We start from the raw sequence: 25,159 nt of genomic DNA, 5'->3' as shown, positions 1-25,159 counted from the left end.
AAACATAGAACAACCCAAAAACACCCCCTGTCACGCCCTGACCTACTCTACTATAGACAATGACATCTTACTAGGGTCAGGACGTAACAGCATCACGCAACTCATTGTGCTGTTATTTTAATACAAGCAGCTTGTATTTCTGTGTTTACATCTGCAAGGTAAACCATTTCTGATAGACTTAATGAAGGCTTAAAAAACGCATTGAAGGCGTTTTCAAATGCCTTCAAATGGCCAAGTTTGCTGTGGGTACTGAAAAAAAGCGGAATACTAATTCTAAATAGAGGTTTTTCTAAGTGCTATTGGCTAAGAGTAACTGGTTTACCCTGTGTCCCTAGCACATGTTGAGACTGCATCCCAAATGTCACCATTTCCTATATAATGCACTACCTTACAAAGTAGTAGTTTTAATACAGTAGGGTGACATTTGGGACACTGAGTCTGAGTCTCCTTTCAAAAATAGACATGTTGCTTTAATGTCTATAAAACTGCTTGGTGTAGAAGGATACACCTCTGAGGCATCTCTCATTAGGGTCGATGAGGAGAAGACCTCGTGGGGCATAGATCTTATCATTCTGCTCCTGGATGAACTTGGAAATCTTCTTCAAAAGCTGAAAAGGGAAAAAATAAAACATTTTAAATTTTACAACTCTCCTTGCTATACATAGTTTAAGTTCAATTATTCCATGTTGGAAGATTGCCAACTTTACTTTCAAGCTGGAGAATTTCCTTTCACCAATAAGGAGAGTAGACTTGTGTCTCTCTCAACCTTGACCTCTTCCCCTCATGTTCTAAGTGGACTGGAAGGAGGTTCATGGCTAGAAGGTACTGTATCAAGCTTTTGTGAGACTTTACTTTTTGGAGCAGGTTTAGGAGAACTTACGCAGCAGGTTAGGATAAATAACATAGCAGGTTAAGAGAATCAAGTTAAGACTCCTTTATGACCTATCAGATAGCTGGTTGCATAGGCCTACAGAGTACAGCCTACATCCCAAAAAGGCCCAATAAGGCTCATGATATTAGAGACTGTATCATCCCCTGATGAAAATAAAGTGTCAGGGACTTTGTGAAATCGTCCATCACTGTTTTCATAGACGGAAAAGGAGTTGTAATGGAGAACATCTATGCGGCTTGGGTGTAAATTGACATTTGACAAAGTTTGAATGATTTATATGAATCTGGTACCATAGAAAAGTTATAGTACGCTATGTACAGGAATAAGTGTGTCTGTCACGTCCTGACCAGTAAAGGGGTCATTTTGTTATTGTAGTATGGTCAGGACGTGGCAGGGGTGTGTTTGTTTTGTGTTGTTGGGATTTTTGGGTACTGTTCTATGTCATGTATTTCTATGTTTGTATTTCTATTTCTATGTTCAGGGTTTTGGTTTGGCCTTCAATTGGAGGCAGCGGTTCTTCATTTCCTCTAATTGGAGGCCATATTTAAGTAGGGGTTTTCAGCTTGTGTTTTGTGGGTGGTTGTTTCCATGTATAGTCATTGTACCTTACAGGACTGTTTTTCGTCGTTGGTTTGCTTCAGTGTTTTGTATCCTCTTAATAAATAAGAAGATGAGCATTCACATACCCGCTGCATTTTGGCCCACTCAATACGACGTTTGTGACAGTGTCATTGGTGTTCCAATCTCATCTGGCTTTCTATTCGACCAGACAGGTTTGATATGGGATGATTTGAACCATTGGCTTGATTTTATATTTTATGAGGACTCATAAAGATTGAAGTCAAGATGAATGATTTGAAATGACTTCTCAACTGAGCACACCCAAAAGATGAACTACAGTAAATTTGACAAAATGTACATCATAAGTTGATTATTATTATGTATTTTTTTTATTTTAGCTAACACTAACCCTTTTCCTAACCTTAATGCTGGGTCATACATAACAATATTTCACCAATATACGAGAGCCCACGGGTTGCTTCCTAATAATCTCACTGTTCTCCCAAAGTGTGCACTTGTTCACTTCATGGATTTGAAAGAAAATTACTGGCATATGGACATTCCCTCTAGCTAGCCCAGGGTTCCAAACTAACATTTTCACCTGGTTTTTCACATGGTGGCACCAGCCCATGATTTGGTTGCACCAAAAAATGTATGCGGTGTCACAATAGAAACAATCAGTAGCTCAGTTGGTAGAGCACGGTGCTTGCAATGCCAGGATAGTGGGTTAGATTCCTGGGACCATCCAAACATAAAATGTAGGCACGCAATGACTGAGTCGCTTTGGATAAAAGCATCTGCTAAATGGTTAGCTGACACTATGTCATTTAGCTGACACTCTTATCCAGACCGACTTACAAATCTTACATACATTCATACTTTTTTTTTTGTACTTCCAATCTCGATATCTGGAAACCCAAGTTGTGTGGATGGGTGAGGGTCTCCCACCTTCTTGTACTGTGTCTCCATACAGAGGAAGATGGTGTAAGCTGTGAGGCAGGCCAGACAGCTCTCCAGATACGACGAGCCTCCCAGCATCTCTGCCACAGCATACAGGTTGTTCAATGTCCTCACAGTCTCATCAAACTGCTGCTTATCAATCTGAAACACCAACCACAATTGAAAAAAAGTTGTTTCTCAAATAGCACCCTATTCATAATGTAGTGCACTACTTTGACCAGCTAGTAGTTAGTAGTGCACTGTACTGTACCTTTTGTTACGTTACAGCCTTATTGTAAAATGTATTAGAGTTTTTTCCCCCTTATCAACCTACACACAATACGCCATACCGACAAAGTAAAAACAGGTTTTTAGACATTTTTGCAAAAAAAGAGAAGGAAATAGTATATTTACGTATTCAGTACTTTGTGGAAGCAACTTTGGCAGTGATTAGAGCCTTGAGTCTTCTTGGGTATGACGCTACAAGCTTGGCGCACCTGTGTTTGGGGAGCTTCTCCCATTTTTCTCTGCAGAGCCTCTCAAGCTCTGTTAGGTTGGATGGGGAGTGTCACTGCACAGCTATTTTCAGATCTCTCCAGAGATATTCGATCGGGTTCAAGTTCGGGCTTTGGCTGGGCCACTCAAGGACTTTCAGAGACTTTTCCCGAAGCCACTCCTGCATTGTCTTGGCTGTGTGCTAACGGTCATGGTCCTGTTGGAAGGTGAACCTTCACCCCAGTCTGAGGTTCTGAGCACTCTGGAGCAGGTTTTCAACAAGGATCTCTGTACTTTGCTCCGGTCATCTTTGCCTCGATCCTGACTAGTCTCCCAGTCCCTGCCTCTGAAAAACATCTCCACAGCATGATGCTGCTACCACCATGCTTCACAGTAGGGATGGTGCCAGGTTTCCTCCTGACGTGCTACTTGGCATTCAGAGCAAAGAGTTGAATCTTAGTTTCATCAGACCAGAGAATCTTGTTTCTCATGGTCTGAGAGTCTTTAGGTGCCTTTTGGCAAACTCCAAGCGGGCTGTCATGTGCCTTTTACTGAGGAGTGACTTCCGTCTGGCCACTCTACCATAAAGGCCTTATTGGTGGAGTGCTGCAGGGATAGTTGTCCTTCTGGAAGGTTCTCCCATCTCCACAGAGGAACTCTGGAACTCTATGAGTGACCATCATGTTCTTGGCCACCTCCCTGACCAAGTCCCTTCTCCCCCGATTGCTCAGTTTGGCAGGGAGGCCAGCTCTAGGAAGAATATTGGCGATTCCAAACTTCTTCCTTTTAAGAATGGAGGCCACTGTGTTCTTGGAGAACCTTCAATGCTGCATAAAGTTTTTAGTACCCTTCCCCAGATCTGTGCCTCGACTCAATCCTGTCTCGGAGCTCTACAGGCAATTCCTTTGACCTCATGGCTTGGTTTTTGCTCTGACATGCACTGTCAACTCTGGGACCTTATATAGACAGGTGTGTGCCTTTCCAAATCATGTCCAATCGATTGAATTTACCTCAGGTGGACTCCAATCAAGTTGTAGAAACATCTCAATGGAAACAGGATCACCTGATCTCAATTTCGAGTCTCAATTTCGAGTCTCATTCGAGTCTCAAGGGTTTGAATACTATGTAAATAAGGTATTTCTGTTTTTTCTTGTTAATACAGTTGCAAATTTCTACATTTAAAACAATATCTAAAAAACAGTTTTTGCTTTGTTATTATGAGGTATTCTGTGTAGTTTGATGAGGAAAAATTTTATTTAATCCATTTTAGAATAAGGCTGTAACATAACAAAATGTGGAAAAAGTCAAGGGGTCTACTTTTCAAAGGCACTGTATAGGGAGCCATTTGGGAAGTAACCCAACCCATGTTAAATCAAAATCTGTACCCTTGAAGATGATACATATGGTGAGCTCTAAGGGAAGGCAATCAAGCTAGTAACCAAGTTATGTCTTTTTTTTATTTTAAATGATGAAATGGAGTTTTAGTTATCTAACAAATGGCAAGTACAATTTTTCCATTATTTTCATCCTTGGGATAAATAAGTGGCTTGATTCCCAGACTCTATTGAATCAGAGAATGCTGCAATCCCTCTACACTATTGGCCAAGCCTCCCAAAATAATTAGGATGCCTTGGCCTTGTGCTCACCACATGTTTTCACTTCATACCCCTGCAGGACACACCAAAACCTCTAGTGAGGAATCTCTCCTTATCTACTGGCAGACTAGCATAGTAAAAAAACTTTCCCAAGGTTTCCATCAAACCAGTGATGATAGGTGTTGCTGATATGAGAGATGCAATGTGGCTCTGACAGAGTTCAAGCAATCACACTCCCTAATTACGTACAGAGTGGAAATAAGGGGAGGCTAACATTAACTCATCATGCCAGGTTAGGCCAAGGGGTGTTGGACCACTGGAAGTAGTAAAGACTGTCGGTGCGAGTCTCCAATCTGGTCTCCTGAGCAGGCCCATTGAAGAGACTGAGCTTGCGTCCCAAATAGCACCCTATCGCCTATATTGTGCACTAGGGCTAAAGGATTAATAGAATTCAGATCGAAATTGCTATATTGACATGTGCAATAGCCATTTCGCAAGAGGCTGCGATTTTCTCATTTTTTTGACACACGCCTATCCCTGTTAATTAGGGATAGGCGTCCCATCAATGGGACAGTTGTAAATCATGCAGCGCCGTTTGTCACGATCGCAGATTTTAGAGAAAAAACAAATCTCAGTACATATGTGTCTCATATCAGCTGAAAGCTTAAATTCTTGTTAATGTACCTGCACTGTCCAATTTACAGTAGCTATTACTGCAAACAAATGCCATGCGGAGAGGAGTGCTCCTAACAACAATAATGTCACAGTATCCATAGAAGGTGGCGCCCCTCCCCGGTCGGGCGGCGCTCGGCGGTCGTCGTCGCCGGCCTACTAGCTGCCACCGATCTATGTTTCTGTGTTGTTTGGTTTTGTCTGTCTAGGTCTGCACCTGTTCCTTGTTTGTAATTAGTGTGGGGGGGGGGGTATTTAGTTTGTCCTTTTTGTTCAGGTATTCGTGTGGGATTGTTTTGTGTCATTTCGAAGGGCTGATCGTATTTTGACGCTGCCTGTTAGTTCAGCGTTCTGTGGAGCTGTCTATTATTATTGCCGGGCTGCGCCCCGTTCTCTTTATTGTTTTGGAGCTGTGCTCCTGTCGGGTGTTTAGGCGCACCCAGTATTGCGGCGGCCTATTTTTCCAAACAGTGTTAATAAACATCTGTGTTTTTGGACCTCCGTCTTCTGCCCTTGACTCTGACCCTTCCTGCTACAATGATAGCCGTGACAAATTAATTCACCTCTGAAAGTGAAATGTATACTTACATTCTGAAATCTTGCTCTGATTTATCATACAAAGAGTCCCAGAGATAACATTAAGACTCGTTTTGTTAGATAAAATCCTTTTTCATATCCTAAAAAGGTCCATATAGCATGCACGATCGATTTTGTATTACCACTTATTCAATTTGCAAAGAAAAGAATCTGTGAAAATCTAACCCTAAATGTTGTTTCAACCAGTCAAATCACGTTCGTATTTATTTCTCAGAGATCCTAGAACGTAACCAGACTTCACTATATCATTAGGAGTGTAGTATATCCTATAGGACACCAAATTTGGTCAGAGAGCGACGCCTTCATAGCATGCCGATGACGCGGGCGGTCTTCACTTGATTGACTGTAACTTTGTCAAATAAGCACCAATCAGGGTCAAACAACGATAGCTAGATAGCCAAGAGCTGGGCTTTACCCCGTAGACCCCGTATCTGTCGCAAAATGTTGCTGCTAACCTTGTGCGACAGCAAGCCGTTTCCTTTTGGACAAAAATTCTAAGAATATGCAGAGTTATGAAGTTATGAAAACTGGGTGTTTTGCAAATGTTGAACTTATAATATGACTACTAATACTGGAAAGCTAAATCAGTCCAAGTATACAGATTTGATGATATTCTTGCAGAAAAATGTAATGTGAATGTAAATATCTCCTTCACGATTTGCCCAAATGTACCTGGGTGTCTTCACACTAAATGTCATGTAGTTTGCTCATACTTCAAGTTATCCGTCTGACACTTTGCACATACACTGCTGCCATCTTGTGGACACCATCGGACTTACAACCAGAGTGATGGCTAGAGTTGGGACCTGTTGCATTTCAAGGACGGTGGTAGAAAAAAATATTGTTTTTTTCTTTGTATTTTCTTCTACCAAATCTATTGTGTTATATTCTCATACATTCAGTTCACATTTCCACAAACGTCAAAGTGTTTCCTTTCAAATGATATCAAGAATATGCATACCCTTGCTTCAGGGCCTGAGCTACAGGCAGTTAGCTACAGGTAGTAACCATCTGTTGTCATTTTAGGTGAGAATTTAATAAAGGGGGCTATTTTAAATTTATACCAGGGTCCAATGTGGCTCAGATGGTAGACCATGGCACTTGCAATGCCAGGTTTGTGGGTTTGATTCCCACAGGGGACCAGTATGAAAAATATGAAAATCTATGTGCTCACTACTGTAAATCACTCAGGATAAGAGTGTCTGATAAATGAAAATACAACAAAAACTATACAGTACCTCCTCCAATGAGATGTGCTAGACTCTGTTCATTCACTCTGTACATGCACAGAGGATGCAGACCAATCACAAGCAAGCTCTCTCATTCTTTGCATAGCATGCACATGCTGGTCAATCACAAGCATCCCTGCTTAGAGCCCGCAGTTAGACGCTGGTGGGGAGAGGCTATACGGACATGCCTGCAGACGAGTGTAGAAACAAATGGATTCGGTCCTGATAAGCCCTTGCTGCCCTTTCCAGCTAGTTTATGCTGGCTAGCTGGCAAATGCATGGTGCTCATTGAAACTTGCACCAGAATGTGATGTTTATTTTATGATGAGGGAGAAATAACTTGTAGTATTGATCACCATCTGGATTTGGTCACCATCTCCAAATTGTTCCATCCCACTTGATTTTATTTTTAGTAGGAAAGCAGCCTTCACGAAAAATAACTTGTAATATTGGTAGTAACCATCTGTTGTCACTGTGATACAGTCTACACTGCTCAATGGGGAGAGTTTGCGCTGCAAGCCAACAACACTACAACACTGGACAGTGTCCTTTGCTCCCACTGGCAGCACTAAGGAAAGGGAAGTAGCTAAATAGTGTAGCCAACATCATGCCAGGGTGACAGCTAAAGAACATTTATTGTAGTGATTTTCACCGAAAATGTACAACTACGACATTGACATCAAACGTAAAAATGTTGTAACGCGATGAAGATGGCGCTGCAGTGGATAGCTGCCGTCTTATGGGCTCCTGGCCATTTTGTGTCTTTTTTTTACGCTGATCTTAACTTTTGTTTTACAAAATATTTCCACCCTCATTTCCTATAACCAAAAAAACAGCTTCTGGACATCAAAACAGCGATCACTAACCTTGATTTGGATTATGATTTTGATTTCAACGAGTCGGAAGCTCTGGGCCAGCTCCGGACCAGGCCCGTCAAGACCAAACGGCAGCTTCGGGTAAGGTTAAGGAGGAGGTTTGTGGTCTCTTTGTTATCAGCTGGTGCGCGATCTCTAATGTTAAGGAAGTATTGAGGTTTTGGAATGCCACATGATAAGCTGCAGACCATACTATTTATCAAGAGCGTTATCCTTGATAACGCTCCTAGTGGCCAGTGATTTTAATGTAGGGAAACTGAAATCTGTTTTAGGTGGCGACGAAATTCTAGATCACCATTACTCCACACACAAAAACTCATACAAAGCTCTCCCTCGCCCTCCATTTGGCAAATCTGACCATAACTCTATCCTCCCAATTTTTGCTTACTAGCAAAACTCAAACAGGAAGTACAGTGACACTCAACACAGAAGTGATCTAATGAAGCCAATGCTAAGCTACAGGATTGTTTTGCTAGCGGACTGGAATATGTTCCGTGATTCATCTGATAGCATTGAGGAGTTTAACACATCAGTCACCAGCTTCATTAATAAATGCATTGCATCGTCCCCACGGTGACAGTACGTACATATCCCAACCAAAAGCCATGGATTATAGGCAACATCCACACTGAGCTAAAGGCTAGAGCTGCTGCTTTCAAGGTAGGGGGACACTAATCCGGACATTTATAAGAAATCCCACTACAACCTCCAACAATCCATCAAAAAGTCAAAACAGGACTAAGATTGAATCCTACTATGCCGGGTCTGATGCTCAACGGATGTGGCAGGGCGTGCAAACTTTCACAGATTTCAAAACGAAACCCAGCCGCAAGCTTCCCAGTGATGTGAGCCTACCAAACGAGCTAAATGCCTTCTATGCTCGCTTCGAGGAAAGCAACACTGAACCATGCATGAGAGCACCAGCTTTTCCGGATGATTGTTTGATCTCATTCCTCGTAGCCGATGTGATTAAGGCCTTTAAAGAGGGTTAACATTCAGAAGACCGCAGACTACCATAGTCTTTGTGCTCAAGAACGCCAAGGTAACCTGTCTAAATGACTATCACCCTGTAGCACTCAGTTCTGTAGCCATGAAATGCTTGGAAAGGTCATGGCTCACATCAACACCATCATCCCAGAGCCATCCCAATTCGAATTCAGCCCCAACAGATCCACATATGACGCAATCTCTAATGCACTCCACACTGCCCTCTCCCACCTGGACAAGAGGAACACCTATGTGAGAATGCTGTTCATTGTTCAACACCATAGTGGCCTCCAAGCTCATCGCTTAGCTCAGGAACCTGGGACTGAACACCTCCATCTGCAACTGGATCCTGGACTTCCTGACAGGCCACCCCCTGGTGGTAAGGGTAGGCAACAACAAATCCGCCATACTGATCGTCAACACCGAGGCCCCTCAGGAGTGCGTGCTTAGTCCCCTCCTGTACTCACTGTTCACCCACGACTGCGTTTCTGCAGACAACTCCAACACCCTCATTAAGTTTGCTGATGACACGATGGTAGTTGGCCTGATCACAGACAACGATGAGACAGTCTATTGGGATGTGATCAGTGACCTGGCAATGTGGTGCCAGAACAACAACTTACCCCTCAATTTCAGCAAGACAAAGGAGATGATCATGGACTACAGGAAGCGGAGGGACAAGCACTCCCTCATCCACATCCACGGGGCTGTAATGGAGCAGGTCAAAGTTCCTAGGTGTCTACATCACTAAGGATTTATCATGGTGCACACACACCAACACAGTCATGTAGAAGGCATGACAACCCCTCTTCCCCCTCAGGAGGCTGAAAAGATTTGTCATGGGCCCTCAGATCCTCAAAAAGTTATACAGCTGCACCATTGAGAGCATCTTAAATGGCTGCATCAAATCAAATCGAATTGTATTTGTCACATGTACCGAATAAGACAAGTGTAGACCTTACAGTGAAATGCTTACTTACAAGCCCTTAACCAACAATGCTGTTTTAAGAAAATACTAACAAAAAAAGTAAGAGATAAGAATAACAAATTATTAAAGAGCAGCAGTAAATAACAATAGCGGGGCTATATACAGGGGGGACCGGTACAGAGTCAATGTACGGGGGCACCGGTGTTGAGGTAATTGAGGTAATATGTACATGTTGGCATAGTTATTAAAGTGACGATGCATATTCGCTAACAGAGAGTAGCAGCAGCATAGAAGGGTGGTTTGGGGGGGGCAATGCAAATAGTCTGGGTAGCCATTTGATTAGCTGTTCAGGAGTCTTATAGCTTGGGGGTAGAAGCTACAGTGAGGGAAAAAAGTATTTGATCCCACTGACAAAGAAATGATCAGTCTATAATTTTAATGGTAGGTTTATTTGAACAGTGAGAGACAGAATAACAACAAAAAAATCCAGAAAAACGCATGTCAAAAATGTTATGAATTGATTTGCATTTTAATGAGGGAAATAAGTATTTCACCCCCTCTCAATCAGAAAGATTTCTGGCTCCCAGGTGTCTTTTATACAGGTAACGAGCTAAGATTAGGAGCACACTCTTAAAGGGAGTGCTCCTAATCTCAGCTTGTTACCTGTATAAAAGACACCTGTCCACAGAAGCAATCAATCAGATTCCAAACTCTCCACCATGGCCAAGACCAAAGACCTCTTCAAGGATGTCAGGGACAAGATTGTAGACCTACACAAGGCTGGAATGGGCTACAAGACCATCGCCAAGCAGCTTGGTGAGAAGGTGACAACAGTTGGTGCGATTATTCGCAAATGGAAGAAACACAAAAGAACTGTAAATCTCCCTCGGCCTGGGGCTCCATGCAAGATCTCATCTCGTGGAGTTGCAATGATGATGAGAACGGTGAGGAATCAGCCCAGAACTATACGGAAGGATCTTGTCAATGATCTCAAGGCAGCTGGGACCATAGTCACCAAGAAAACTATTGATAACACACTACCACGTGAAGGACTGAAATCCTGCAGCGCCCGCAAGGTCCCCCTGCTCAAGAAAGCACATATACATGCCCATCTGAAGTTTGCCAATGAACATCTGAATGATTCAGAGGACAACTGGTTGAAAGTGTTGTGGTCAGATGAGACCAAAATGGAGCTCTTTGGCATCAACTCAACTCGCCGTGTTTGGAGGAGGAGGAATGCTGCCTATGACCCCAAGAACACCATCCCCACCGTCAAACATGGAGGTGGAAACATTATGCTTTGGGGGGGGTTTTCTGCTAAGGGGACAGGACAACTTCACCGCATCAAAGGGACGATGGACGGGGCCATGTACCGTCAAATCTAGGGTGAGAACCTCCTTCCCTCAGCCAGGGCATTGAAAATGGGTCGTGGATGGGTATTCCAGCATGACAATGACCCAAAACACACGGCCAAGGCAACAAAGGAGTGGCTCAAGAAGAAGCACATTAAGGTCCTGGAGTGGCCTAGCCAGTCTCCAGACCTTAATCCATAGAAAATCTGTGGAGGGAGCTGAAGGTTCGAGTTGCCAAACGTCAGCCTCGAAACCTTAATGACTTGGAGAAGATCTGCAAAGAGGAGTGGGACAAAATCCCTCCTGAGATGTGTGCAAACCTGGTGGCCAACTACAAGAAACGTCTGACCTCTGTGATTGCTAACAAGGGTTTTGCCACCAAGTACTAAGTTATGTTTTGCAGAGGGGTCAAATACTTATTTCCCTCATTAAAATGCAAATCATTTTATAAAATTTAGCATTTTTCTGGATTTTTTTGTTGTTATTCTGTCTCTCACTGTTCAAATAAATCTACCATTAAAATTATAGACTGATCATTTCTTTGTCAGTGGGCAAACGTACAAAATCAGCAGGGGATCAAATACTTTTTTCCCTTAGTGTATTTAGAAGCCTCTTGGACCTAGACTTGGCGCTCCCGTACCGCTTGCCGTGCGGTAACAGAGAGAACAGTCTATGACTAGGGTGGCTGGAGTATTTGACCATTTTTAGAGCCTTCCTCTGACACCGCCTGGTATAGAGGTCCTGGATGGCAAGAAGCTTGGCCCCAGTGATGTACTGGGCCGTAAGCACTACTCTCTGTAGTCCCTTGCGGTCGGAGGCCGAGCAGTTGCCATACCAGGCAGTGATGCAACCAGTCAGGATGCTCTCGATGGTAACCACTTGGTATCAGACTGCAAGGCGCTACAGAGGGTAGTACGGATGGCCCCGTACATTACTGGAGCCGAGCTCCCTGCCATCCCGGACCTCTATACCAGGCGGTTTCAGAGGAAAGCCCTAAAATGGTGAAAGACTCCAGACTGCTAAATATTCAGTTAAATAGTTAACCAAATAGCTACCCGGACTATCTGCATTGACATTTTTGCACTAACTGCTGTTACTTTTTATTATCTATCCTGCTGCCTATCACTTTATCCCTACTGTACCTATATGTACATATCCACTTCAATTACCTTGTACCCCTGCACATCAATTCGGTACTTACCCCATGTATATACAGTAGCTAAGTTATCATTACTCATTGTGTATTTATTCCTCGTGTTATTCTTTTTCAATTATTTCTGTATTTTTCTCTTTGCGTTGTTGGCATTTCACTGTTAGTCTACACCTATTGTTTACGAAGCATGTGACAATTTTATAATAAAATAATAGTAATACTGAGTTAAAAATTTAATGTTTAGGTTTTAGGGTAGGGACGTCCCAATGACCCGGATAACAATTAACAAGCTAGACAGGAGATACACATTTCTCCCAAGTCGCCATCCCAACACTGTATAACCAAATCAGAAGAATACTTAGGGATTTTGGCAAGGATGCCCTTTATCTTCTTCCCCAGAGTCAGATGAAGTCGTGGATACCATTTTTATGTCTCTGTGTGCAGTTTGAAGGAAGTTGCTTACTAGCGCGAGAGCAATTGCTGACTATCACTAGCACAAGGACTGGAAGTGTATGGGCATACCCTGCGGACCTGGCATCTTTTCACTCCCTCCTCTCCACATTTTCTTATTCTCTGTTTCTGCTGCTAAAGCCACTTTCTACCACTCTAAATTCCAAGCATCTGCCTCTAACCTTAGGAAGCTCTTTGCCACCGTCTCCTCCCTCCTGAATCCTCCTCCCCCCGCCCCCTCCTCCCTCTCTGCGGATGACTTTGTCAACCATTTTGAAAAGAAGGTTGACGACATCCGATCCTTGTTTGTTAAGTCAAACGACACCGCTGGTCCTGCTCACATTGCCTTACCCTATGCTTTGACCCCTTTCTCCCCTCTCTCTCCAGATGGAATCTTGCGACTTGTGACGGCCGGCCGCCCAACAACCTGCCCGCTTGACCCTATCCCCTCTATTCTCCAGACCATTTCCGGAGACCTTCTCCCTTACCTCACCTCGCTCATCAACTCATCCTTGACCGCTGGCTACGTCCCTTCCATCTTCAAGTCATTTAGCAGACGCTCTTATCCAGAGCGACTTACAAATTGGTGCATTCACCTTATGATATCCAGTGGAACATCCTCTTTACAATAGTGCATCTAAATCTTTTAAGGAGGGGGGGGTTAGAAGGATTACTTTATCCTATCCCAGGTATTCCTTAAAGAGGTGGGGTTTCAGGTGTCTCCGGAAGGTGGTGATTGACTCCGCTATCCTGGTGTTGTGAGGGAGCTTGTTCCACCATTGGGGTGCCAGAGCAGCGAACAGTTTTGACTGGGCTGAGCGAGAACTGTGCTTCCTCAGAGGTAGGGAGGCGAGCAGGCCAGAGGTGGATGAACGCAGTGCCCTTGTTTGGGTGTAGGGCCTGATCAGAGCCTGAAGGTACGGAGGTGCCGTTCCCCTCACAGCTCCGTAGGCAAGCACCATGGTCTTGTAGCGGATGCGAGCTTCAACTGGAAGCCAGTGGAGAAAGCGGAGGAGCAGGGTGACGTGAGAGAACTTGGGAAGGTTGAACACCAGACGGGCTGCGGCGTTCTGGATGAGTTGTAGGGGTTTAATGGCACAGGCAGGGAGCCCAGCCAACAGCGAGTTGCAGTAATCCAGACGGGAGATGACAAGTGCCTGGATTAGGACCTGCGCCGCTTCCTGTGTGAGGCAGGGTCGTACTCTGCGAATGTTGTAGAGCATGAACCTACAGGATCGGGTCACCGCCTTGATGTTAGTGGAGAACGACAGGGTGTTGTCCAGGATCACGCCAAGGTTCTTAGCACTCTGGGAGGAGGACACAAGGGAGTTGTCAACCGTGATGGCGAGATCATGGAACGGGCAGTCCTTCCCCAGGAGGAAGAGCAGCTCCGTCTTGCCGAGGTTCAGCTTGAGGTGGTGATCCGTCATCCACACTGATATGTCTGCCAGACATGCAGAGATGCGATTCGCCGCCTGGTTATCAGAGGGGGGAAAGGAGAAGATTAATTGTGTGTCGTCTGCATAGCAATGATAGGAGAGACCATGTGAGGATATGACAGAGCCAAGTGACTTGGTGTATAGCGAGAATAGGAGAGGGCCTAGAACAGAGCCCTGGGGGACACCAGTGGTGAGAGCGCGTGGTGCGGAGACAGATTCTCACCACGCCACCTGGTAGGAACGACCTGTCAGGTAGGACGCAATCCAAGCGTGGGCCGCGCCGGAGAAGCCCAACTCGGAGAGGGTGGAGAGGAGGATCTGATGGTTCACAGTATCAAAGGCAGCAGATAGGTCTAGAAGGATGAGAGCAGAGGAGAGAGAGTTAGCTTTAGCAGTGCGGAGAGCCTCCGTGACACAGAGAAGAGCAGTCTCAGTTGAATGCCCAGTCTTGAAACCTGACTGATTAGGATCAAGAAGGTCATTCTGAGAGAGATAGCAGGAGAGCTGGCCAAGGACGGCACGTTCAAGAGTTTTGGAGAGAAAAGAAAGAAGGGATACTGGTCTGTAGTTGTTGACATCAGAGGGATCGAGTGTAGGTTTTTTCAGAAGGGGTGCAACTCTCGCTCTCTTGAAGACGGAAGGGACGTAGCCAGCGGTCAAGGATGAGTTGATGAGCGAGGTGAGGTAAGGGAGAAGGTCTCCGGAAATGGTCTGGAGAAGAGAGGAGGGGATTTATTAGTTAATGCTGTCACGCCCTGACCTTAGAGAGCCGCTTTATTTCTCTATTTGGTTAGGTCAGGGTGTGATGTGGGGTGGGCATTCTATGTTATCTATTTCTTTGTTTTTGCCGAGTAGGGTTCCCAATCAGAGGCAGCTGTCTATCGTTATCTCTGATTGGGAATCATACTTAGGCAGCCTTTTCCCACCTGTGTTTGTGGGTAGTTGTTTTCTGTTTTGTTATCTGTACCTGACAGAACTGTGTGCTTTCGTTTTTCCCGTATGTTATTTTGTTTGAGTGTTTTTTGAGAATAAAAATCATGAACACTTACCACGCTGCGCTTTGGTCCACTCCTTCCGACGAAACGTGTTACAAATGCTGCGCTTATATATTTAGATGATCATGTTAAAAAGTTATGTTTGTTAATAAGTAGGTGTAGTAATCCTATTATCATATGTAGAACAATTGTGGAAAATATTTGATTCATTTGGTTTTGTATTCAGTTAGCACAGTATGTATTAATTCAAATGATCTCATTTTAGAAGTGATGTTCTCTACCCTGACACTTATTTTAACCTTGTCTGCTGGAATTACCATGTTTTCACAGAAATGTTTGAAAAATCGCAATTCATAGTCACAATATCCCAATAGTTTTTTCCCCGCTATTAGATATTTTGTCCATATCGTGCATTCCTTTTGCCCAGGGCCCATAGGTCTCTGGGCAAAAGTAGTGCACTATATAGGGAATAGGGTGCCATTTGGGACACAAATAAGAGAGCGGACTTGCAGTGTCCTGCAAACCAGACCAGATGAGGAGAGCAGCCAGGCCTTTCGGGCCTCTGAACAGCCTCCAAGTTATGTTCCCATGCACCCACTGCCCAAGGAATGTAACAACAAGCGCCAACAGATCAGTTGTCTTAGGCATGTTTGGTGCCCGCCGTGAGGAGTCTTTGTTCTCCCTCTAATTTCCCATCTAAAGGCTGGGATTCAAACCACATTTCTCCTTCGTCTGAACATATTTCCATTACGTTGGATGCAGTAATTTGAACATTAAAAAGTGTATGGCACACAGGCTTTAGGATAAGAGTGTGCTACGATAGGAGTTTCTGAGGATAGATACCATCTTAAACAAGTTATTTAGCCTACTTTGTGTCAAGCGATCTACTGTAGATATGTGAATAAGGAAAATGAAAGGGAAAGGGGATGTGGAGAAAATTTGACAGCATTACCAATTTATTTTATTGTCCTTGGCTGGTCTGGCTCGCTACCTGCCAAATACACTGAATGCTTAGCGCTTCGCCAGACATGTTCTTGTACTAAACCTTGGAAAAGAAAATAACATTTAACAATAAGTCAAAATTCTTCAATAGAGGTGGAAATCATCAACAAAATGTGCTGCCCCATGATCTATTTCAGATAAAAGACCAACATGGATCCAAAGTTGAATAAAATAAAGTATTTTATGAATTTATGCATTTGGTATTTTGTCACTTGGACATCTGAAAAAAAGGAAAAAAGAAAATCTGGTGAAATAAATATGACTGTATAAAAAAATGACAAGCTCACTTAAAAAGTTTGGCAGTACAATTCGTATGATATACAGCTAGCAAGGGGATGGGAGAAATGTTGGAAAGGTTTTATGATGAGGCACTGTAGCTGTGGATGGACTCCCTGAGGAGTAGCACGCTGTATTTCTTCAGCAGTGGTATGTGTAGTGCATCCTACAGGGGAAAAAGTGTGCTAAAGAGAGACCACCCAATCAAGAGGGAAGTGCCACAAAGCTGCGTTGTAAAGCTACCCTTTTCATGTGGCACATGCATGGCAAAAAAAATATGTTTTTGTCCTGTGAACTCTGCTCTAACCATTTAGCTAGCTGCACATTCTTTAATGTGGGCATAGAGCAGAAGTGTTTATCCTCATGGACCTGCTTCACTCCATTCCCTGGACTATTACCAAATCCTGTTTTTCAAACCAGTTTCTGCTCTCAAGTGTGACAGTTCAACAGAGGATAAAGACCAGATCAGTGAAGAGTGCATTGGAGTCATCAGCGGCACTTCTTGACGTGTTCGGCGCCTAGCCTACAAAACCCCACAGGGCACTAACTAAAAGCAGGAGAACAGAGGAGCTGGACACGGGACATAAACATGTTATATGTCTCAAAATGATTTATAGATCAAATGGGTCTGACCAGCAGGAGCCTTAGCAGATCAGGGGCCGTATGTATCAAGCGTCTGAGTAGGATTGCTGATCTAGGATCAGGGCCCGTATCCACAAAGCATCTCAGAAAAAAGTCCAAGGAATCCTGTTAAAACCTGTTTTAAGGCTACAAAACCTCCCAGCTCAGAGTAGGTTAAAGGATGATGTTAAAATACTGCTCAAACACACTCTGAGCCAGGAGTAAAAGCAACTCATAAAAGTTTCTCAGCTGGTAATCACGACAGTTTGAGGTACCGCAAAGGAAATCTAGTGATGACGCTCATTGACATTTTTGCAAATGGGGAAAAAACCAATGGCGATGAGGCATCACCAGCTGTGAATTTTATAGTACGCTTCAGATGTCCACTGTGTACTGTGCATTCGGAAAGTATTCAAACCCCTTCCCTTTTTCCACATTTAGTTACGTTACAGCCTTATTCTAAAATGGATTAAATAATTTTTTCCCCCTCATCAATCTACACACAATACCCCATGATGACAAAGCAAAAACTGTTTTTTAGACATTTATGCACATTTAATAAAAAAAAACTGAAATAGCTTATTCATGCCTTTTGCTCGAAATTAAGCTCAGGTGAATCTTGTTTCCATTGATCATCCTTGAGATGTTTTACAACTTGATTGGAGTCCATCTGTGGTAAATTCAATTGATTGGATATGGTTTGGAAAGGCACACACCTGTCTAAGTAAGGGCCCACAGTTGACAGTGCATGTCAGAGCAAACACCAAGCCATGAGTTCGAAGGAATTGTCTGTAGAGCTCCGAGACAGGGTTGTGTCGAGGCACAGATCTGGGTTAGGGTTAGGGTTAGGGTTAGGGTTAATGTCTGCTGCATTGAAGGTCCCCAAGAACACAGTGGCCTCCATCATTCTTAAATGGAAGAAGTTTGGAACCACCAAGACTCAGCCAAACTGAGCAATCGGGGGAGAAGGGCCTTGGTCAGGGAGGTGACCAAGAACCCGATGGTCACTCTGACAGAGCTACAGAGTTCCTCTGTGGAGATGGGAGAACCTTCCAGAAGGACAACCATCTCTCCAGCACTCCATCAATCAGGCATTTATGGTAGAGTGGCCAGATGGAAGTCAGCCCTCAATAAAAGGCGCATCACAGCCCGCTTGGAGTTTTCCAAAAGACACCTAAAGGACTGTCAGACCATGAGAAACAAGATTCTCTAGTCTGATGAAGCCAAGTTTTAACTATTTTGCATGAATGCCAAGGGTCACATCTGGAGGAAACCTGGCACCATCCCTACTGTGAAGCATGGTGGTGGCAGCATCCTGCTGTGGGGAGGTTTTTCAGCGGCAGAGACAGGGTGACTAGTCAGGATCGAGGGAAAGATAAACAGAACAAAGTACAGAGAGATCCTTGATGAAAACCTGCTCCACAGCGCTCAGGACCTCAGACTGGGGCGAAGGTTCACCTTCCAACAGGACAACGACCCTAATCACACAGCCAAGACAACGCAGGAGTCGCTTCAGGACAAGTCTAAGAATGTCCTTGAGTGCCCCAGCCAGAGCCCAGACTTGAATCCAATCGAACATCTCTGGAGAGATCTGAAAATAGCTGTGGAGCGACGCTCCACATACAGCCTGACAGAGCTTGAGAGGATCTTCAGAGTAAAGGGTCTGAATACTTATGTAAATGTGATATCCATATACATTTGCAAACATTTCTAAAAACCTGTTTTGATTTGTCATTATGGGGTATTGTGTGTTGACTGATGAGGGAAAAAACTATTTAATACATTTTAGAATAAAGCTATAATGTAACAAAATGTGGAAAAAGTCAAGGGGCCTGAATACTTTCTAAAGGCACTGTATGTGACTGTACATCAAATGTTGCATTTGTAAAATGTTTTACCTAATTTTTCGCCTGACACAATCATTTTGCATCCTGTTAATCATTCCAAAAAATATTGGCATGCATAACCTTTGTTTTAACCAATTCTGAAGGTTGTTAAAAGCTGAATTTTTACAATAATACAATAGTCAACACACTCCCCTTTAACATCTCTAAATAGATTTGGCACAGTACATCAAGTCACTTGCCAATGATGTTGCAGACAACGTTTGGAAGGTCTATTATTTTCATCTAACACAATCAAAGTTAACAAACAGTGCTTTCAGAAAGTATTCAGACCCCTTGACATTTTGCACATTTTGTTATGTTACAACCTTATTCTAAAATTGATTCAATAATTTTTTTCCCTCATAAATCTACACACAATACCCCATAATGACAAACCAAAAACATGTTTCAAGAAATGGAAGCAATTCATAAAATACATAAGTATTCAGACCCTTTGAATTGTGCTTCAACAAAGTACTAAGGAAAGGGTTTGAATACTTATGTAAACGTGATATCAGTTTTTTTATACATTTGCAAACATTTCTAAAAACCTGTTTTAACTTTGTCATTATGGGTTATTGTGTATACACTGATGAGGGGGGAAAAAAACGATTTCATCAATTTTAGAATAAGGTTGTAATGTAACAAAATGTGAAAAAGTCAAGGGGTCTGAATACTTTCCGAATGCACTGTAAGCCCCTTAGAAGGCTTTAATTGACCAATTTATAGGCATGCCTAATTTAGGCATCTTTTTTTTAACAACGTGATGTTGTGCTCCAAAATGATAACATGAAATAACATGATGTAGGTCATTAAATATTTGAAAATATGTTTATTTATTAGCCTAGTGGCAAAAAGTATTTAGACATATCATGTGAAATAAGCCTCATATGAAATAATTGTCAAAAGCGCAAGAGATTATGCTGCATGTAACCCTAGATTATTTATGGATTGATCATATAGAAATATCAACATATTATTTGAACAACTCCAAAGCAATTGTATGTGGTGCAGGAACCACTGACTTCCTGACTGAATTTTTCTATTATCAAGACACATGCTGTTAACTCTTAACCTCATGAGGTCTCCTAAATATCAGCCAACTCGGTTGGATTTGTGACTAAAGAGGCTTCATGCATAGCTTTTATTTTTACTCATTAGAGTAGGATTAAAATGGCTATTCTGAGCACTTACGACCAATGTTCTACTCTGAGATGCTTGGATACGGACCCTGGTTCTCCCTGTCCATGCAATCTTATTTATTGTGATCACAGTGCTATCAGAGTGCTATAGCGTAGCCTGTTCTCCAGTTCAGAAGGGAACATGTTCTGGAAATGGCAGACAGTGCCGCTGGTGTAGTCTCTCTGGATGAACACTTTGGCAGCAGTAGCCGCCTGCTGCCTCATATCCTGCAAGCTGTGAGACTGGAAGGAAGGAAGGAAGGAAGGAAGGAAGGAATGAAGGAAGGAAGGAAGGAAGGAAGGAAGGAAGGAAGGAAGGAAGGAAGGAAGGAAGGAGAGGGAAAACTTGCTTTAGTTGAAGAGCTCAGTGAGCATTTAACACATAATGAATACATGTTTAGGCCTAGATCGCACACATAGTTGACAGCCTAGATGTACACACCAGGCAATTTGGATTTCTACCACAAACAAATTATTTAGGCCTAATAGTCAAATTTATTTAACATCTATTGCATGACGTAGCAGGAACAACAACCATATCAATAAGCCTCATTTATCTGATTAACTGATTAACTTATTCTGTTTACAAAATAACATGGCTTCCATTTAATAACATAGCTGCCATCTAATAACATGGCTGCCATTTTTGGCAGAATGAAAAACAGATTGCAGTTTCCTGTTGCAAAGATTACAATACAGTGTGGACTCGGTCTGCTATGAAGCTTGTTTTATCTTGCATAGGAACACTGACAAATAATGAAAGTTAACAAATGGAGCACAGTTGAAAACAAAATATGTATCCTATGCATCTCAAATAAGACTAGGCTATTCTTAAACAATAGTATGAACAAGGAATCAAATGACATGGAACACTGATCTATGAATTGAAGACAATGAATTAGGACGGCTAACGTTAACCATTCATAATCCTATCCTGTTTTATAATGGAAACCACTGCCAGACTGGGAGACCATCAACCGCCGTGGAGTAGGAGGGATGGCTTGCTTTTTGTTTTACATTCCAAATGGCACCCTATTCCCTTTATAGTGCCCTATATGGGCCCTGGTAAAAGTTGTGCACTACACTACATAGGGAATGGGGTGCCATTTGGGACACAGCCTCTGATTCATGATTAACCTACAGTGTGCTGTGCTAACAGGATATAATTTGTGATCCTTCATAAACCGTACAGTAAGTCAGTGTCTTTGACTACTGAAGCATACGTATTAGGAACAGGATACAGCCTAGATGATCTATTACGCTCATCGCAACTTTGTTTGGCTATGGATAGAATGTCCTCAAAATACATAAACTAACTTTGTCTGTCTTCCATTTAAGATTTAGGCCCTACAGCTATTATGTGATAATCCATCACTCTGACAAGCTGTTTTAACACAGGTCTCTGGCTGTTTCTCAGACAGCAGATAACGTCAACTCTAATCTGACATGTTTATCTAGCTAGGTTATCATGATTTATCCAAGCAATTATGTTTTAATTGGTGGGAGAGTAGGAGTAGTTAGCTATAGCCATTTCAGTGTTCTTTTTTCTGAAGGAAAAATCCATTTGCTTTAACATGCCTGAGAAGAGGATAGGCTAATATAGTTTATGAAGTGCTTCCGTGTGTGTGTGTGTGTGTGTGTGTGTGTGTGTGTGTGTGTGTGTGTGTGTGTGTGTAAAGGTTTGACACGCAAGGGTTGGTTAAAACTACAACTTTAAATCAAGCACCAACAACTTATATGTTTTATTCTCAACATAGCATTCAGAAAATAGGAATGAGGACCAGAAAATGCTAAACAAAAGCTACCGCTATGCTTCATTTTATATAAGCCTCCTTAGCCTCATGAAATGCTTCAGCCTTCATCATGACTAAAACGAACTAGCTAACGTTATCTAACTATAGTGTTATTGTAAAGTATGCATAGACAGGCTTAGATAAGGGGCATTTAACTCTGTCCTAAGAGATTTGATAAGCTAAAGTATGCAAACACAATCAAACCCACAATTAAATATCTACTCTCATATGCTGACTTGTCTACGTTCTCTACCGTACAATTATCTACAAGGTGGGCCAATGAATCACTGCCTTTGCATTGTAGCTAATACGTGAATAGTTATTAGGGTGAAACATTTTCAACTTCAAACTCAAAAGAAGATAAAGGAATGAGGGAATGTATTATTGTTTCATAAGATTTAAAGTGGTACTTGCAAATTTAATTTGCTAACTCAACTTCAAGAACAACAGAAGCATATTGAAGTTATCAATGTGTTGGTTAACTAGCTGACTATCTAGCTAGCTAGTTAACGTTTGCATTTGTCAAAATGGTTAGCCAGCTAGCTAGCAGCTCATCTTGCAATCTGCCTCACACATTCATTAAGAAAAATAACTCCAAGAACAAGTTAGATAATACAATTGAATACAAAACAATTTAAAATGCAATAATTTCAAAGACAAACAATGCTCCATCTTTAGTGATTAGTAGCTGAGTACTGCTACTAATGTGTCCATATACAAGTTATCCAATTCCCAAGGTTCCTGGCCAGCAAATTTATACATTTTTTAGTGGGAATAATAAACCAAGAATATCTCATTTGCTATCAAATTTATAGATAGACTTTATTAGTCTTATATTAACAGTGAGCATGATCGGAAAAATGAAACAGAGTTTGAGTGAATTTTCTACGTTTTCCAACTAGTTCTGGTCAAGTGCGTGCTATCCGGTTTCCTTGGAACGTCTTAACCCTACCCTCACCCTTACCTTCATTTTATCCTTTACCAAACCCTAACTTTAACCCTTACCTTAACCTCTTTAAATTTCAGCTTCATGTGGTAGTGTCACGTCCTGACCATAGTAAGTTGTTATTTTCTATGGTAGAGTAGGTCAGGGCGTGACAGGGGGTGTTTGTCTGTTTTTGTATTTCTATGTTCAGTTTCTAGTTTTGTATTTCTATGTTGGTGTTGTTTGGGTTGATCTCCAATTGGAGGCAGCTGATCCTCGTTACCTCTAATTGGAGGTCATATTTAAGTTGATGTTTGTCCCACCTGTTTTTGTGGGTTATTATCTTTTGAGTAGTGTGCTTTCCTCTCTGCGTCACGGTTTGTTGTTTTTTGTGTTTCAAGTATTTAGTGTATAGCATTTAGTTTCATGGAATAAATAAATATGTGGAACTACGAACACGCTGCATTTTGGTCCGATCATTCAGACAGTCGTGACAGGTATGGCCTAGTGATGCGCAGATTGACTCATAACCCGCAGTCCCCACGGTTAACTCTACGGGGCACACGGGTTTAAGGTCATTAAATTATGTGTGGCTAAAGGGCGGGTGGCTGAATGGCGGGTTGAATAAAGAGAAACAATAGCTTCAAAAATATAATTATTGTTCAGTTTATATAGGCTACATTGAGGTTTTTCTTTCATTGTTTTCGGCTATCGGGTATTACTGCATAAGCCTAAACTTATCCTACACAGCCAAATAGCCTACACAGCCAATCGCCAAATAATGCTTTTCGGATGGGCAGAAAAAGTTAACGTCAAGCCACGAAGGCAAAAATGACGAAGTTTAACGCAATAAGACAGAAAATAAACTGCGAAAGGAGAGTTGAAAATATGGAGAAGACAGGGCCAGAAACGTAATGTTTGGAAAATATTTGGTGAAGTGGTAAAAGAGAATTATAGCAATGCCGGTGTATGTGTGATGATTATAGAAATTCGCAATCACAAGACGAGACTTCAAATGGGCCTATGGCATGTCAAGGGAACTGTAGCCTACTGTTTAGATGGGTTAAATGGAATCTGAAATCTGGAGATTGACTAACAAGAATAACCTACTGTCTTTTGGCAAATTCCAAAGTCCTCTGATAACACTAGTCCTGTGCGAAACGACATCCCTATGTGTCGAGAGAAATATCTGCGTTTGACAGGTGTTGCTTGCGGTTTGAGCAAGAAATAACTGATTCGATAAATCGAACGAAGTGCTGCACATAGCCTATAGATGAAGGGCCTACATGTATCGACTTTCACAGTGAATACCATTGTTCATACATTTTGTGCGAATGAATTGAACATCGCCAAATGCATCATAAAAAAAATATTGCGACTGAAATAACGCACATTCTGGGGTAATACAGTTGAAGTCGGAAGTTTACATACAACTTATCCAAATACATTTAAACTCAGTTTTTCACAATTCCTGACATTTAATCCTAGTAAAAAGTCCCTGTCTTAAGTCAGGATCACCACTTCATTTTAAGAATGTGAAATGTCAGTATAATAGTAGAGAGAATTATTTATTTCAGCTTTTATTTCTTTAATCACATTCCCAGTGGGTCAAAAGTTTGCATACAATCAATTAGTATTTGGTATCATTGCCTTTAAATTGTTTAACTTGGGTCAAACGTTTCAGGCAGCCTTCCACAAGCTTCCCACGATAAATTGGGTAAATTTTGGCCCATTCCTCCTGACAGAGCTGGTGTATCTGAGTCAGGTCTGTAGGCCTTCTTGCTCGCACACGCTTTTTCAGTTCTGCCCACAAATGTTCTATAAGATTGAGGTCAGGGCTTTGTGATGGCCACTCCAATACCTTGACTTTGTTGTCCTTAAGCCATTTTGCCACAACTTTGGAAGTATGCTTGGGGTCATTGTCCATTTGGAAGACCCATTTGCGACCAAGCTTTAACTTCCTGACTGATGTCTTGAGATGTTGCTTCAATATATCCACATAATTTTCCTACCTCATGATGCTGTCAATTTTGTGAAGTGCACCAGTCCCTCCTGCAGCAGAGCACCCCCACAGCCTTATGCTGCCACACCCTTGCTTCATGGTTGGGATGGTGTTCTTCGGCTTGCAAGAGTCCCCCTTTTTCCTCCAAACATAACGATGGTCATTGGGGCCAAACAGTTCTATTTTTGTTTCATCAGACCAGAGGACATTTCTCCAAAAAGTACGATCTTAGTCCCCATGTGCAGTTGCAAACCGTAGTCTGTCTTTTTTATGGCAGTTTTAGAGCAGTGGCTTCTTCCTTGCTGAGCGGCCTT

General features: G+C 42.4%; 1 protein-coding gene across 1 annotated transcript; it reads right to left on the bottom strand.

Annotated features, from left to right (window-relative positions):
• Nucleotides 1-470: 470 nt before the first annotated feature.
• Nucleotides 471-24,046, bottom strand: LOC115199653 (golgin subfamily A member 7-like). Its single transcript, XM_029761966.1, has 4 exons — nucleotides 23,954-24,046; nucleotides 20,242-20,368; nucleotides 2,402-2,553; nucleotides 471-608 (listed from the first exon to the last, which is right to left on the bottom strand). The coding sequence occupies exons 1-4, from the start codon at nucleotides 24,008-24,010 to the stop codon at nucleotides 471-473; spliced, it is 474 nt and encodes a 157-aa protein (XP_029617826.1). The 5' UTR covers nucleotides 24,011-24,046.
• Nucleotides 24,047-25,159: the final 1,113 nt, after the last annotated feature.

Source organism: Salmo trutta, chromosome 9 (assembly GCF_901001165.1).
Source record: "Salmo trutta chromosome 9, fSalTru1.1, whole genome shotgun sequence".
NCBI classification, from domain to species: domain Eukaryota; kingdom Metazoa; phylum Chordata; class Actinopteri; order Salmoniformes; family Salmonidae; genus Salmo; species Salmo trutta.
The sequence above is the reverse complement of the archived record's forward strand: the minus strand, read 5'-3'. Positions and strand labels throughout refer to the sequence as shown.

Excerpts from the sequence above, each read along its gene's own strand:
- LOC115199653 (XM_029761966.1), bottom strand. The coding sequence starts at position 24,010 with ATGTCGTTTCGCACAGGACTAGTGTTATCAGAGGACTTTGGAATTTGC. Across the intron at positions 2,554-20,241 it reads TTCTGAACTGGAGAACAGGC|TTGATAAGCAGCAGTTTGAT; the intron begins TACGCTATAGCA and ends TGGTGTTTCAGA. Across the intron at positions 609-2,401 it reads TGGAGACACAGTACAAGAAG|CTTTTGAAGAAGATTTCCAA; the intron begins GTGGGAGACCCT and ends TTCCCTTTTCAG.